Raw genomic sequence first — 13,955 nt, forward strand, 5'->3', positions numbered from 1 at the left:
AGTCTAACAGCTGGAAGCTGAGATGGACACGTGCAGAACAGAAATGAGTGTGTACTCTTCAAGGCCAGTTAATTAACATCAGGCAACCACCTGCAGCACCGGGCACCTCCCTCTGCTGTGAGTGCTCAGAGAGACTAGCGTGGCCACATTCGGCAGCCCCCAAAAGCCCCTCCTGAGCTGATGCAAGGTGCACTCACCCCACCTTGTCCCAGCTATCAGCCATGGGTATCGAGGTCGGGGACACCTGTGCCAGCATAGCCCATGCAGGTGCCTGTCCAGGGAGGCTGAGCACAAATTTGGAAACGCTCAGACTACGTGGGACACACAGCTGAGCAGGGAAGGATGGGGATAAGCCAGTGGGGAAGGAACTTAAATTGCTGGAAGGGAAATTGTTTTCTCCCACAGCAACTCTTGATGTCCACCAAAAAATAAACTGGTGGACAATAGTGGTGGAAATAATTGGTAAATCCATAACATACATCAAACCCGCTGGAGGGCCTGCTACCATCCTTGCTGCTCAGCCAGGGCAAAGAGAAAGGCAACCAGGCTGCTTCCTCCACTGCTGAGCCCTGAATACACTGTGCTTGCCATACGACTCCCTCCTTTTACATTTATTTATAGCAGAAGGCTGGTTGTACTCAAAACAAGAAAATAGGATTCAGCAGTAGCCTGATAATTATTTCCAGTGTGGTCATTTTTATTGCCATGAATAAAAAATAAAGCTGCTCTTCTGAAGTTAAAGTATACGGCTTCCCTGGGTTATATACGAGTGTGGGCCTTGATTTAGCACTGTACAATAGAAAAGTAAAACAGAACAATAAATACCATCCACACAGTTCTTGTAAAAAGCTGTCTATTTCAGTTTTGACCATATAAAAACAACCAAGAGAAACTGGACAGGGAATATACAAGCCACAGATGGAATTTAAACAAATTGTACAAATTTCAGGTGATCTGGGTAAGGGTTTAGTAGTCTGTTGTACAGCCAAAATCAAAATCTCTTCAATTCTAAATTTTCCTGCTTCCCAAAGAAGGGAAAAAAAAAAAAAAAAAACCAAGCTGTACAGCAGGACCACGCAGACATCGCAGCCTGCAGAGAGGGCTGCTTGGCTCATCAAGCTGCTTCAACATTTTCCCGTTACCGCAAGCGTGAGAGGGGGCTGGCACCGGTGAGAAGCAAGTCAATCCTACTTCTGTAAACCAAAGACTTCAAGGGCACGAACCACACCGTCTTCTCAGCTTCACTGGATCTCCCCCATATACAGCCGTTTGTCACTGGATGCAGAGAGTACTGCGAGAGAGGAAGGGAAGAGAGGCATACAAAAATTAAACAGAACAGTCTGAGAACTCCACTAACGGCACACCATTTGGATTTAACTACTCACTTCTCTCACTGTAAGCTATCCGTAAAGCCCAATTTCATTTGCTCCCCAAAAATGCTTCATTGGACTGCTACTCTGACACCTAACCACACGCTGCACGTTCTGGCTGCCGTTCCCCTCTCCCAAGACAGACATAAAGGCACGCCGCCCGTAATGTCTAAGCATTAAAACAGTAAAGAGAGGCATATAAACACACTGTTAACGCTCTCAAATATCCTGCAATGTTATTTTCTCTGCAAGGGGTGTTCAGATTGCGACTCAGGCGCGGCCAGCAGGACCACATGCCACTAGAGGGCACAGGCTCGCTGGGAAAGCTCGGTCGGGTTGCTATTATTTATCAGAAGAGCGGCAAACTGCAGTTGGTTCTCGGCTATAACGAGACACTGAGCAGCCCTATTTCAGAAAAGGCTGTTGAGGGGATTCAACACCCAAGTGTCGAGGTAATGACAACCCCGTCAGAGGAGCGCTGTTCTCGACACTGACAACTGTTTCATTCAAGTCCATGCGAGATCTGGGGGGGTTTGCGTGAAGCTCGCAGACTGATGTCTATAATCGTGCTCTCTGGGTGCTCTTCCACGCAGCTGAGTGTTGTGGGGTGAGTGGAGCGAGTTACAGGATTAATGGTCCCAAACGTTAATAGGAATCAGCCGCTGAACTCGCGTGCAATGACTGGATGGGTTTTTAATTTTTACTTTAAGATGAGCGATTGATTCACAAAAAGGAGCTCAGCGGAATACAATTACAAACAATCCGCTCCAAACTGAAGAGGAGAGATTGCTCTGCTCTTCCAGCACCGTCTCTGATCTGAAGACAGAGCAATGAATAACCAAGGAACAAGGCCATAATTCACTGCCCTGAGTCCCCACCCCCAGGCTGCTGCAGAGACTGTCATCCTCGGCACCACTGAGCTCTTGGCTTCGCTTCAGGGCTGACTTGTGTCAATTTTTGGCCGAAGCAGCGTGGTGACCTGGCCGATGGTGCAAGTGTTTCTATAGAAACAAACAGTGCCCCACGGTCCTGCCCGGGCCACAAACTGCGCTAAGGAACTGGTACCAAGGCTGGTCTCAGCTAATGCTCCGTAATTGAAAGAGCTCCGAAAATGCCACTGAGAGCATCTCCTCTTCCACCAGTGGTACGTAGTGCCGCACCTTCACCCTGGAGCAGGACATCTATGGAACCGTTGATAAAAAGGACTGCACAAAGAGCCTTGTTTGCTTCTTACACCTTCTGTGAAAGTTAAGAGACCCTGGGCTGACGACACACTTCCAGGTTTCTATAACTGTCATGATGTGATCAGTAAATTCATGGTTATAACAAACCCTAGTACCAAAAATATTTTGGGAAGTCCTGGACAGTGGCAGTAGCTCATGGCCACCCATGGCTCATGAACTGGCCATACCACCGCAGGCCAGAGCTGCACTGCTGCTCACCCAGGTCTTCATCTGGGCAGGACACACGGGTGGGGTAGAGCCTCTTCACTCAGCCCAGGTCCCAGCTCCAATGGATGCCCACAGTGTATGCTCCCTTTGTAGTCCTGAGCTACGGATAACACCTTCCCCCAGGTCTGTCTCTGACACTCAGGGCACTTGGCCAGTTTTCGAGCTGTTTTCTGGAGGACTAGCTCAGCCAGCCCTGGAACTATTTCCCCAGCTGACCTGATCTGGGGAGGACTTACTGATAGGCTCCTCTGGATGGAAAGCCAATTCGTTCACCGACCCAGCGTGGCCTGGCAGCTTGTACAAAATCCTCCTGGATGTGGTGTCCCACACGTAGACGAACCTACAAGAGAGTCATGATGAGAGCAGGCATTTCTAAAGGGAGAGCAGCCGCCTCCCACACCAACGGCTGCTTCCTGCAACGGTTCACCACCCAGGCTGTAATAACCACAGCTGTTAGCGTGGATAAACAAGGAGCCTGTCAGGAGCAAAATGCTGCACTGCTGAATTCAGAAGAGCAAAGGTCTGAGCAGGTAGGAGCTAACATGCCAGCTCTGTGCTAAAAGCCTCTGCTGTCACAGCACTGCGGCACCATCTCATCCATTGCGGCACGGAGATGGATGAGGCCACAGAGACCCTCGGCACCGCAGCCATACAGCGGGCTAAGGGACAAAAGAAGCGTCAGGAGAGGGGAGGGCACCTCTTACTCTTGCAAATACCTGCCTGCAAGCCCAGTGGTGGCTCCCAGTTCAGGCAGACAAGCGCTTAGGAGGAGCCTGGGTGCTCCCCCCCAGTCCCCGCTACAATGCCATCCCTCCCAGCCAACAACCTGTATATATGGATTTCTTCCTGCTGGGCCATTAAAGTCATAATTCACTTCTGAGCATTTATTAGGGGGCTGATCAGATTGCATCGAGCCCTTTGATTGATCTCCTCCGGGTCCTTGCGCCGCACCGCAGCCGGGTGCTGCCCGCGTGCCTCACCTTGGCTGAAGGACAGCGCCGAGACACTGGCGCTCCTCACGCAGCGGGTCAGAAATAAACCGCTAGCACCAGGCACCACGCAGCTCTCAGACTATTCTTATCAATGGTCTCCGAGTGGGGGAAAACAGCACCTTTCTGCTAGCCACAGAACGCAGCCTGTCCCCCGGGGGTGTCCGTCGCTGCCTGCACGGCGCGGCAGCCACCTGGCAGCTAGCACTAGTTCCACCGGGGAACAAAGCGATGCTCTGACCCGTTATGGAGAGCTTCCGTAGGAGGTAGAGGCTTTTTTTTTATAAATCAGAATGGAAGAGCTCTGAGAAATGCACTACAGCCAGACAAGGTGACGCTGTATTCCACCCGCACAGCCTCCTTTCCAAACTTAACAGCTTCACCACACGAAATGTCGTTTGTTACAAGGTTCACAGCTCTTCAAAAAAAATCAGTGGCTTGGGAAAGCTGCCAGTGCTGGATTACACTCATACTGCCTTCTCGCTTTGCTCTTTAGGTAGGTGACTGGCATCTAAAAACAAAATCTGCCAGGGGGCAGAAGGAGAAAGGGGCAGAGCAGTAATTGGCCGGCTCAGCGCGGGGAGCAGCTCTGCCGCCCTCACGCTCCAGAGGCATCGCTGCGGCCGCTTACAGGGGGCGCTGCACAGGGTGAGGGCACGAGGGACAACCAGGCGAGAGTAAAACACGTGTAAAAGCCACCTATAACGTTACATTTCCTCCAAAAGCAGGTTGCTGCAAACGCCACTGTGCATCACCACGTCTCTGCCGCCTGAACTCAAACGTGCTTGGGATCAGCGGCCCTGTATCGGCCCCGCACGTAACCCAAGCTCTGAATGCCAACTTGGGGTGGGACCAGTGCCACCAGCAGGGAGTGCCTCCACTTCACCTCACCCGCTCCTTCCCGTTGACAGGGCTTTGCAGATCTGATGAAGGACAAGATTCGTTTTTACAATTAGGCCTCTCTTCTGGTTGGAAGAGAAGTGAGCTGCTTTGCTGCCCAAAAAAGCACTGAATCCCTCACAGCACTTGTTGGTAAGGCAGAGTGGACACCGACACTAGTACAGGACGGACGGGCTTTGTTAGAGGCTTTCATTTTCAGGCCGGTGCTATTCTTTGGATTTTCTTGAAACATGTGAAAAGGAAAAATGAAACCATCCCACTTACGTCGTGAATGTCATTTAAAGCAGCATTTCTCCAAGCACGACTATTTAATCTAGCAGGTAAGAGCTGTATCTGATGCTTTCTCAAAGCATTCTGCTGTAATGTATTTTCTATGGCATGGCAGAACAGGAAAGCACTTTAAGTAGCTGGTTTTACAATAAACCTTCTGAAGGGCTCAGAGAAAAAAAAATCAGGTAATTGTCCCTCCAACACAAACACACACACACACTCCACATAATGCAGAGAAACAGAGTAACTATTGGGGAATTACTTCTTACCCAGACACACGAAATGTTCAATCTTGCTTTGCTTTCCCAGCAGATACTCCTCCAAAAAAAATTAAAAACTCAGGGGTAGCAGAAAGATTTGGAGTGGCCTCATCTAACCTGCCCTGGGACCTGACTGTGTGCTCTTCACAACGAAATTTCACAACGAAGTTGCAGTCAGACCACAGAGCTGCAGCAGCATCTGCAGGACTAACCTAATGGCCCAATATTTCACGCCACACTTCAGCGTGTCAGGTTGCCCGCCCTGGGACCTGCCACAGCATCGGCGCATTAACAAACAGGTATTCATCACCACGTGCACTGCGGCTGCAGCCCAGCAGGACTGGAAAGAAGGGTCACGTCTCAGCCACCCGCCGTGACAGCCAGCCCCACTATATCTGGACAGTAAGAACTCAAGCTCTTCCTATCCTCCATCAGAAGCTCATTAATTTGCTGATTACTGCTGCTTGGACTCTGGCCTGCAGGAATTCCTGTCTCGATGTCACCGAAAGTGCATCTGGATTTGCTCCAGTGGGGATTGTATCCTTCACGGTGACCTTCAGTGTCTGGCACAGCCCCTCTGTTGGCTTCCTCTCTCTACCCAGTTTAATCCTTGGTAACCTTGCTTTACAGAATCTCTGATTTACAAGTCCAATACATGCTAATTTAGGCAGATCTATTTCCTCGCGCTTGTTAATCAAAGCAAGGATTACAAATGATCCTTGGAACACCACTGGTGCTCCCTGCTAGCTGCCACGCAGCACTCTGACTGGTATTTGTGGTCAGCACAACCCCAGCACCACGCACCACTTCTCTACACTCCTGCTTCTAGAAGAGTCTCACGCGAGTCTGCTGGTATGACTGCAAGAGACCCAGTCTACTGCCAGCTATGCTCCTGTCATCTGCTTGTCCATCTGTTGGACGCAGAGACTGAACATAAGCAGTAATGGAGCTCTCTAGAAGGCTTCTGACAACAAGAAGAAGGATTTTACAACTATATAGTTCTCCTCCGCTGACGCAAAGGCAATATAAACACATCAGTACTATAATCACTGCAGACAATGCTCGCAGAAGACTGCAGGGAGTTGTTTGGGCCTTCGCACCTCTCTGCGCAGTTCTGGCTCTTCATGTGAATTTTAGAGTTGATCCAGCTCATTTCAGGTGTGATTGCAGAACAGTTTGGGACTGATGGTAACAGAGAAACACGGCGATAACTCACCTGTCAGCGGATCCCCCTGCTATTTTACTTCCATCCGGGGACCACGAGCACCTCAGAAGATTCTAAAATAGAAGAATGCGCACAGATCCATTTCCAAAGGAAGATTTAGCTTTTCCCTTCCCCTTGAAATAAAATCACCAAGAGACTTTAAATATCATGTGCACCACTATAATGATCTCCCTTTGGAAGATAGGAAGGTAATTACAGATTTTATTTTATTGCTGGAAACATCCAGTGTCTTGTTATTTTACACAGTGTAGATAGTAAATGTAGAAAATACTTAATTTACAGCTAATTATAGCTGAACTGAGCTAAGAAATTTTGTTACTGCGGCTTTAATTAGAATCCGACTTTGTGCATTAATCTTTCTTTGAATCCCTAGTAAAGTCTTTCTGGTTTAAACTTGAATTTAAAAAACAATTTACAGAAAACTTAATAGACAGGGGCAGCATTTTATAAACAATACTTTCTCAGTCTGTAGTACACTCACCTTTTCAAAATTATGCACGTTCCCCTGGAAAATCTTTACACATCTCTCTTTGGGGGCAAATGGTCGCACATCCCAGATGCGAACTGCAACAGAGAGCTCACAGTGATTAGCTGGATGGCAGAGGGATGGGGGCAAGGTCAGCTTCTAATGATCAGAGACCTGCTCACATTCCTTGCTCTCTTCATAAAAAGGTTTCCCCAGAAGCAAAAGGAAGGTAGCAGCTTTCCTCTTGCAGGAAGCTTTGATATGAAAGGTAAAATGCAGAAATTTATAATGGTATCAAGATCCCTGCCAATGGGAAGGGAAAAATCCCCAACAACCATTGAACAAATGAGCCACCGTCTCCTTACATGAGCATTTGCTTTACGATAATACGTTTTGTGATCGTAGTTCTAACAGATCAGCTTTGCTGAGCACCCATATGCAGGAGACAGAGAGGTTGGAAACGGCACCGCCATTCCCTGCTGCGCGGAAGCAGCCAAACCAACCTGACAAAAACAAGACCAAGATTACATTCCACTGCCTGTGCAAATAATTTGTGCCACGGCTCAAATCCCTCTTGCCCGTTGGAAGACATGACAAACCTCTCTGATACAGCTGCTCCCTCTCTGCAAAGGATGCAACTGTCATCACTGCAGCAACAGGAATTCAAACTTTATCTGTGGAGCTCATCTCCCCTGAGCCACCCCCATGTCTGACTCTTATTTTTCTACACTGAACAATTCAAGCTGTTCCTTCCTAAATGCCACACACACGGCTACCCAAAGGCTAGCAGGAGAGGGCAGGGGCTGACAGCTGTCTGCACAGCTGCGCTGTCACATTCAGCAGGATGTACCTGTGTTGTCCATTGCGTTAGAGAGCAGGTAAGAGCCTTCTGAACTCAGACTGAGGCCTGTCACCGAGTCTGCGTGTCCTCTCATCGTGTACGTGAGCTTGTTCTGGCGAAGGTCCCACACCTTTCAGACAGTGGACACAAAATGGCAGCTTAAAAGGGTAGCCAAGACCATCAGAAATACCATTTCCAAACCATTCCATACAAGTACTGATCAGTCATCTGATGAAATCAGCTTTCAGTTTCAGTTGGGTGGGGTCTCAATGGCTAAAATGTAAGGCTATGATTTCGCGTGTTGTAGGAAAAAAAAGGATTTGCCCTTTAGAAGGCTCCCTACTTAACGTGTCCAACTGTGTTAGCAGCAAGGAGCCAAATTACAGCTGCCCCATGCAGACAGGAATCCCCTTCAATCTGGCTACAGCTCTCCCAGCTCCCAAATTCCACTGACCATGGCACAGCGCAGCAGTTGTCAAAGCCCCAAAATTTCACGATGTTCTTTCCCCAAGAGTTACGGCTGTTCACGGGGCAGTCAGAACAGATGTCCTTTCAGTGCTACACTTAGCGATGGCCCTCTGACAAGAACATGCTCCCCATGCCTAGGTAAGACTGGAGCCTGAGGCTAAAAAGACAGCAAGACTGACTGAGCTGTGCAGCTATCAGGAGAATCTCAGCTACCAAATGAATGAAACACTGAGCGCGCTCTTAAATAAGAACTTTCCACAGTAGCAGGTGACAAAGTAAATTACAACAGCATACTGGAGCAGAGGGCAGGGAGTTGGATGTGTCACCAGATTTTCTTTAGCCGACCTCATACATGGCTCTAGAGCTTCTGGGAGAGGCACCGACTGCCAGAAGAGCTCGCATACCACCTCAGCTCCAGTGTGACAGCAGTGCTAAGATGCGTGGCCAGGAATGCCAGGGCTGCCCAGCCAGTCACGTGGAAAACAGCCCTGAAACAACTCCCTCAGAGTTTCTTGGCCTTAGATCAAGACAGAGGTTGGACACGGGAGGCTGGCACAGTTCTTGTGACTGTAAAAATTGACCAACGGCCTTCCGCATTTGTCCTTGACCAACGCGACATTTTGCACGCTGTTACAAGAGATTTCTGATGGGATGGAAAAGGTGAGCACGGCTGGAAAGGCACATGAGGACACAAACATCATACCTTAATGTCGTTGTCAATGCCTCCAGATATGATCTGATCGCTGGTGTCATTGAAGGTTACAGCCAAGACCTGGTATGTGTTCTGAAATGTCTGGACGGCTGCTTTTTTCCTGATATCCCACAGCTAAAAAGACACGGCGGTTATAAAACTTACATAGAGATATTTAACAATAAAATTACAAACAAATTACAAAATTGCACATATACTTTGCAGAGACTCAAACCGCTCTGCTAAAATTCACTTTTAAATCTCAAAAGATCTCTACAGAAAACACAGTAGAAGGCTGGCGTGATTAAAGCATGTGACTTTCCTTGTCTAAAGCAAGAATAGGAGGAAAGAAGGCAGTTCAATAAAAGATTTCAGTAACTGCTTGCCATTCTCATGTTTTGTTAACCTGATTTAGTAGAAAAAGCACCACTGAGTAGAGCAATCTTGCTAACCCCCATCCAAAAAATTACAGAAGGAACAAGCAAATTTCATTTTTAAATCGAAGGTTTTCGATCACAAAACTGTAAGATCAACCAAAGTGTGAATTTAGCCAACTTAAATGGGAAGAACATGAACAACTCTTTCAGAGATCCCACCTTACTTTCACTCTAGACTATCTCCACACACAACACACTGACCTTCACTGTCCCATCGTCACTGCCCGTACAGACAAGCTGGGGTCCTCGCCTTGCTGGGTAGCAGGAGTTAACGAATGAGGTGTGGCCCTTCAGCCTCTTCACTCTCTCTCCAGTCTCGCTGTCCCACACAGCCACCGTCTTGTCTGTGGATGCTGAGAAGAGCATGCTGTGGAGAAGAATCCCCATGAGCTTCTCTATTTCAGAAGCACTGCTCCCATCCCAGCTTTCTTACTCTCTAGTCCCGAGACCAAAGCTTGAGATATCAAGTGGGAATACGTCGTTGAATCATAGAATCATTTAGGTTGGAAAACTTAAGATCGGCAAGTCCAACCACCGCCAAACACTACCAAGTCCGCCACTGAACCACGTCCCTTAGTGCGCACCCACGCGACCCAAATACCTCCAAGGATGGCGACTCCGCCACCTCCCTGGGCAGCCTGTTCCAGCGCCTAACCACTCGTTCTGTGCAGGAATTCTTCCTGATATCCAAGCTAAACCCCTCCTGGAGCAACTTCAGACTGTTTCCTCGTGTCCTAACACTCGCCACTTGAGAAAAGAGACCAACACCCTCCTTGTAGCAACCTCCTCAGACAGTTGTAAGGAGTGACAAAGTCTCCCATCCGCGTCCTTCTTGCCAGAGTAAGCCACCCCAATTCTCTCAGCTGCTCCTTGCGCGTCTTTTCGAGTCCCTTCACCAGCTTCACTGCTCTTCTCCGCAGTGAGGGGCCAAAACCGAACACGGTGCTTGAGGTGTGCTCCTACCAGCACCAAGGACAGAGGGACAACCACTTCCCCGGTCCTGCTGGCCGCGGGACTATTTCTGATGCGGGTCAGGGTGACGTCGGCCTTCCTGGCCACCTGGGCACACTGCTGGCACCCCCAGGTCCTTTTCAGAGGGGCAACTTTCCAGTCACTCTTCTCTAAGCTTACACTGCTGCGTGGGGTTCAGGTGACCCAAGTGCAGCACCTGGCATTTGGCCTTGGTGAAGGACATGAGATCGGACTCAGCCATCGATCCAGCCTACCCAGCTCCCTCTGCAGAGCCTTCCCGCCCTGAAACGCTCCCACCCAACTTGCTGCCTGCAAACTCGCTGAGGGTGCACCTGATCCCCTCGCCAAGACTGTTGACGCAAACATTAAAACCTGCCCCAATACTACGGAGAAGTTCTACGCCCAACTTCAAAGAGAAACGTGGAGTTTCAGAGCAGGCAGACTGCCAGCAGGACAGCTATAGCGGAGGTGCTCCCACCAAACCCAATTTCTAGAGATACCTACACAGGTATCGCTTTTCTGCCTCCTCAGCCACTGTCTGGGATGACAAGCCAAGAAGGAAAAACTGGCAACCTCTCGGTTCAGATGCGGTGGCGGAAGAGCCTTCCAAAGTGACAAATGACTCCCGGGTTTTCCTTCCCTCCCCAGCCAACCGCTTCCCGCACAACCAACGTGAACATTCGAGTTTCTACCGACTGAAATCAAGGGCCCTCGTGGGTCACAGGTGGCCGGGCCAGTAGAGCAGGCGCCACTCCTAACCCAGGAAAGCCACAGCACAAGCGTTTGCTGTGAGGGTTTGCGGTGTGGCTGAGCAGGGGCAACGAGGAGGCTCCGCGAGGGGCGGCGGCCACCAGAAATAACCTTCCCTCAGGAACAGCGGGGGCTGAGGCAGGAACGTGTCGGCGTGCCACCCACCTGCCGTCCGTGTTGTAGTGCAGCTCCATGACCGCCCCGCTGTGCCCCTTCAGGGTCGCGTAGTTGTCGCAGTCCCCGTAGACGTTCCACAGCACTAAGAGAAAAGGGAGAGGGAGGCAGGGGGTTGGAACTGGATGGTCTTTGAGGTCCTTTACAACCCAAACCACTCTAGGAAAGTGCAAGACGCGTGGAGACACGCCTGTGCCGCGCACAGAGTGATTCTCCAGAGCTCCCACGTAACCACAGCTGCCACCACCTCAAAGCCAGGGTGGTGCACAGCAGCAAAGCAGCACCACGTGAGCCCCGGAAGAAGAGACTCCGCTTAGAGCTGACTTACAGCTTTAGATCAACTTGATTTTATTAATAAGTCGTCGGACCTTCACCTCGGCAAGCCAAAGCATCGGTAACTGTGCTTGCAGGGTGCCGCTGTCCAGCACAGACCCACGGCGACCTCTGCAAGGGCCTTGGGAGGACTGCGATGAGCTGGGCGGGCGGCCAGCCCCACGCTCGGCAGGGTCCGCGGCACCGTCCCCGCCCCCCTCATGCTCAGGACCCCAGCTGACACCTGACACGAAGCCACCCCACAGGGCGGTAGAGGCCAGCCTCCCGACAAGCTGAAAGCCCCCGGGGCCTGGCCTGCTGTCACACAAGCCCAGGATGGCCAAAGTTGGCAGGGACCTCTGGAGATCATCCAGTCCAACCCCCCCGCAGAGCAGGATCGCCCGCAGCACCTTGCGCAGGATGGCGTCCGGGCGGCTTTTGAGTGTCTCCAGAGAAGGAGCCTCCACAACCTCTCCGGGAGCCTGTCCCAGTGCTCTGTCACCTCCCAGCAAAGAAGTGCCCCCTCACATTGAGCCGGAACCTCCTGGGCTTCAGTTCGTGCCCGTTGCCTCTCGTCCTGTCGCTGGGCACAGCTGAAAGGAGACCGGCTCCATGCTCTCGCCCCCCTCCCCTCAGATATTTACATACGTTAACAAGCTCTCCCCTCAGCCTTCTCTTCCCCAGGCTAACCAGGCCCGGCTCTCCCAGCCTGTCCCCGTACGAGAGGTGCTCCGCTCCCCTCATCATCTCCACAGCCCTCCTGCGGACCGGCTCCAGCATCCCCACGTCCCTCTCGTCCCTGGGCAGCCCAGGAGTGACCAGCACGCCCCGGACGCGCCGTACTCACGGATGAGCCTGTCGAAGCCGGCGGAGGCCAGGGTGTTGCCGCCGGGGTGGAACTTGCAGCAGTACACCTCCCCCTCGTGCCCCGACAGCAGCATGATGGGCGCCTGCAGCGAGGAGCAGCGCGGCGGGCCCTGCGGGGGGACAGCAGCAGCCGGCTGAGGGGGCAGCGAGGAGGAACGAGTGAGCTGCCCCCCCACCCCCCCCCCGAGCCCCCCAGTGCCCACTGAGCTCCCCCTGACCCCTCTTAGCCCCCCCAGCCCCCCTTCTGCGACACCCCCGAGCGTCCCAGCCTCCCCTTCCCCTGCTCCCCCCGACCCCCTGAATGTCCCCAGCTCCCCTGATCCCTTCCCCAGCCCCCCCAAGCCACCTTTCCTCCAGCCCCCCCAAGCCCCTCCAGCCCCCCTTCCCCCGAACCCCCCCATCCCTCCCAGCCCCGAACCCCCCCTTCCCCCAGCTCCCCGTTCCCCCCGACCCCCTGAGTACCCCCAGCTCCCCCCAATCCCTTCCCCAGCCCCCCCCCCACACCCTCAGCCACCTTTCCTCCAGCCCCCCCAAGCCCCCTCAGCCCCTTTGAGCTCTGCTTCCCCTGCCAACCCTGATCCCCCCAGCTCCCCCGATCCCTCCCAACCCCCTAAGACCACCTTCCCCCAGCTCCCCCCGGTCCCCCTGAACACCCCCAGCTCCCCCAATCTCTCCCCCAGCCCCCCCCCACCACCTCTACTCCCCCCCCAGACCCCCCCGGCCGCCTTTCCTCCAGCCCCCCCAAGCCCCCCTAGCCCCCCTTCCCCTGACCCCCAATCCCCTCAGCCCCCTGAGGCCCCCCCTTCTCCCAGCCCCCCCATACCCCTGCCCCCCCCAGCTCCCCCCGACCCCCCCCAGCCCCTCAGGCCCCCCATAGCCGGCCCCCGATCCCTCCCAGCCCCCTGAGACCCCTTCCCTCAGCCCCCCCCGCCCCCCCAGCCCCTTCGAGCCCCCCCCAGCCCCCCTTCCCCTACCCCTAACGACCCCCCCAGCCCCCCCCGCCCCCTCAGGCCCCCCTCAGCCGCCCCCCTCCCCCCCCGCCCCCTACCGCCTGCAGCAGCGCCCCGGAGGCCGCCTGCCCGCCCCCCCCGGCTCCCCCCCCGGCCGCGGGCGGCTCATGGCGGGGCCGCTTGGCGGGGCCGGGCACGAGCGGGAGGTCGGGGCCGGGGCCGGGGCCGGGGCCTGGAGCGGGGCCGGGAGCGGGGCCGGGAGGGGGCCCAGGCGCGGGGCCCTTCCGCTTCTGCTGCTCCAGCATCGCCGCCCGCCGCGCGCGCCCGCCCGGCCCCCCATTGGCCAGCCGCGCCGCCTCCCGCGCCGCCCATTGGCGGAGAGCCGCGGGAAGACCCGCCTCCTCTTGACGTCCCCTCCGGCGCGCCGTGGCGACGACGAAGAGGCGCCGGGCCGCCGGGCGCTCCCCTGGCGCGGATTGGCCGCGCCGAGCAACGCGGGTGGATCCCATTGGGCAGCGCTTGGCGCCCGCCAGTATGTGGCTCAGGGATTGGCTGGGTGGAA

The 13,955-nt window shown here is 53.5% G+C and overlaps 1 protein-coding gene across 1 annotated transcript; it reads right to left on the reverse strand.

The window, feature by feature from the left end:
* Positions 1-839: 839 nt before the first annotated feature.
* On the reverse strand, positions 840-13,698 carry SNRNP40 (small nuclear ribonucleoprotein U5 subunit 40). The gene is made up of 10 exons (XM_040535062.1): positions 13,492-13,698; positions 12,424-12,553; positions 11,256-11,349; positions 9,570-9,735; positions 8,944-9,066; positions 7,782-7,902; positions 6,947-7,029; positions 6,457-6,518; positions 3,058-3,161; positions 840-1,291 (listed from the first exon to the last, which is right to left on the reverse strand). The coding sequence occupies exons 1-10, from the start codon at positions 13,696-13,698 to the stop codon at positions 1,242-1,244; spliced, it is 1,140 nt and encodes a 379-aa protein (XP_040390996.1). The 3' UTR covers positions 840-1,241.
* Between the last annotated feature and the right edge of the window lie 257 nt (positions 13,699-13,955).

The sequence above is a fragment of the Cygnus olor genome, chromosome 23, assembly GCF_009769625.2.
Source record: "Cygnus olor isolate bCygOlo1 chromosome 23, bCygOlo1.pri.v2, whole genome shotgun sequence".
Classification (NCBI taxonomy): Eukaryota; Metazoa; Chordata; class Aves; order Anseriformes; family Anatidae; genus Cygnus; species Cygnus olor.

Excerpts from the sequence above, each read along its gene's own strand:
- SNRNP40 (XM_040535062.1), bottom strand. The coding sequence starts at position 13,698 with ATGCTGGAGCAGCAGAAGCGGAAGGGCCCCGCGCCTGGGCCCCCTCCC. Across the intron at positions 7,030-7,781 it reads TAACGCAATGGACAACACAG|TTCGCATCTGGGATGTGCGA; the intron begins GTACATCCTGCT and ends TCTCTGTTGCAG. Across the intron at positions 6,519-6,946 it reads ACGTGCATAATTTTGAAAAG|AATCTTCTGAGGTGCTCGTG; the intron begins GTGAGTGTACTA and ends CTTCTATTTTAG.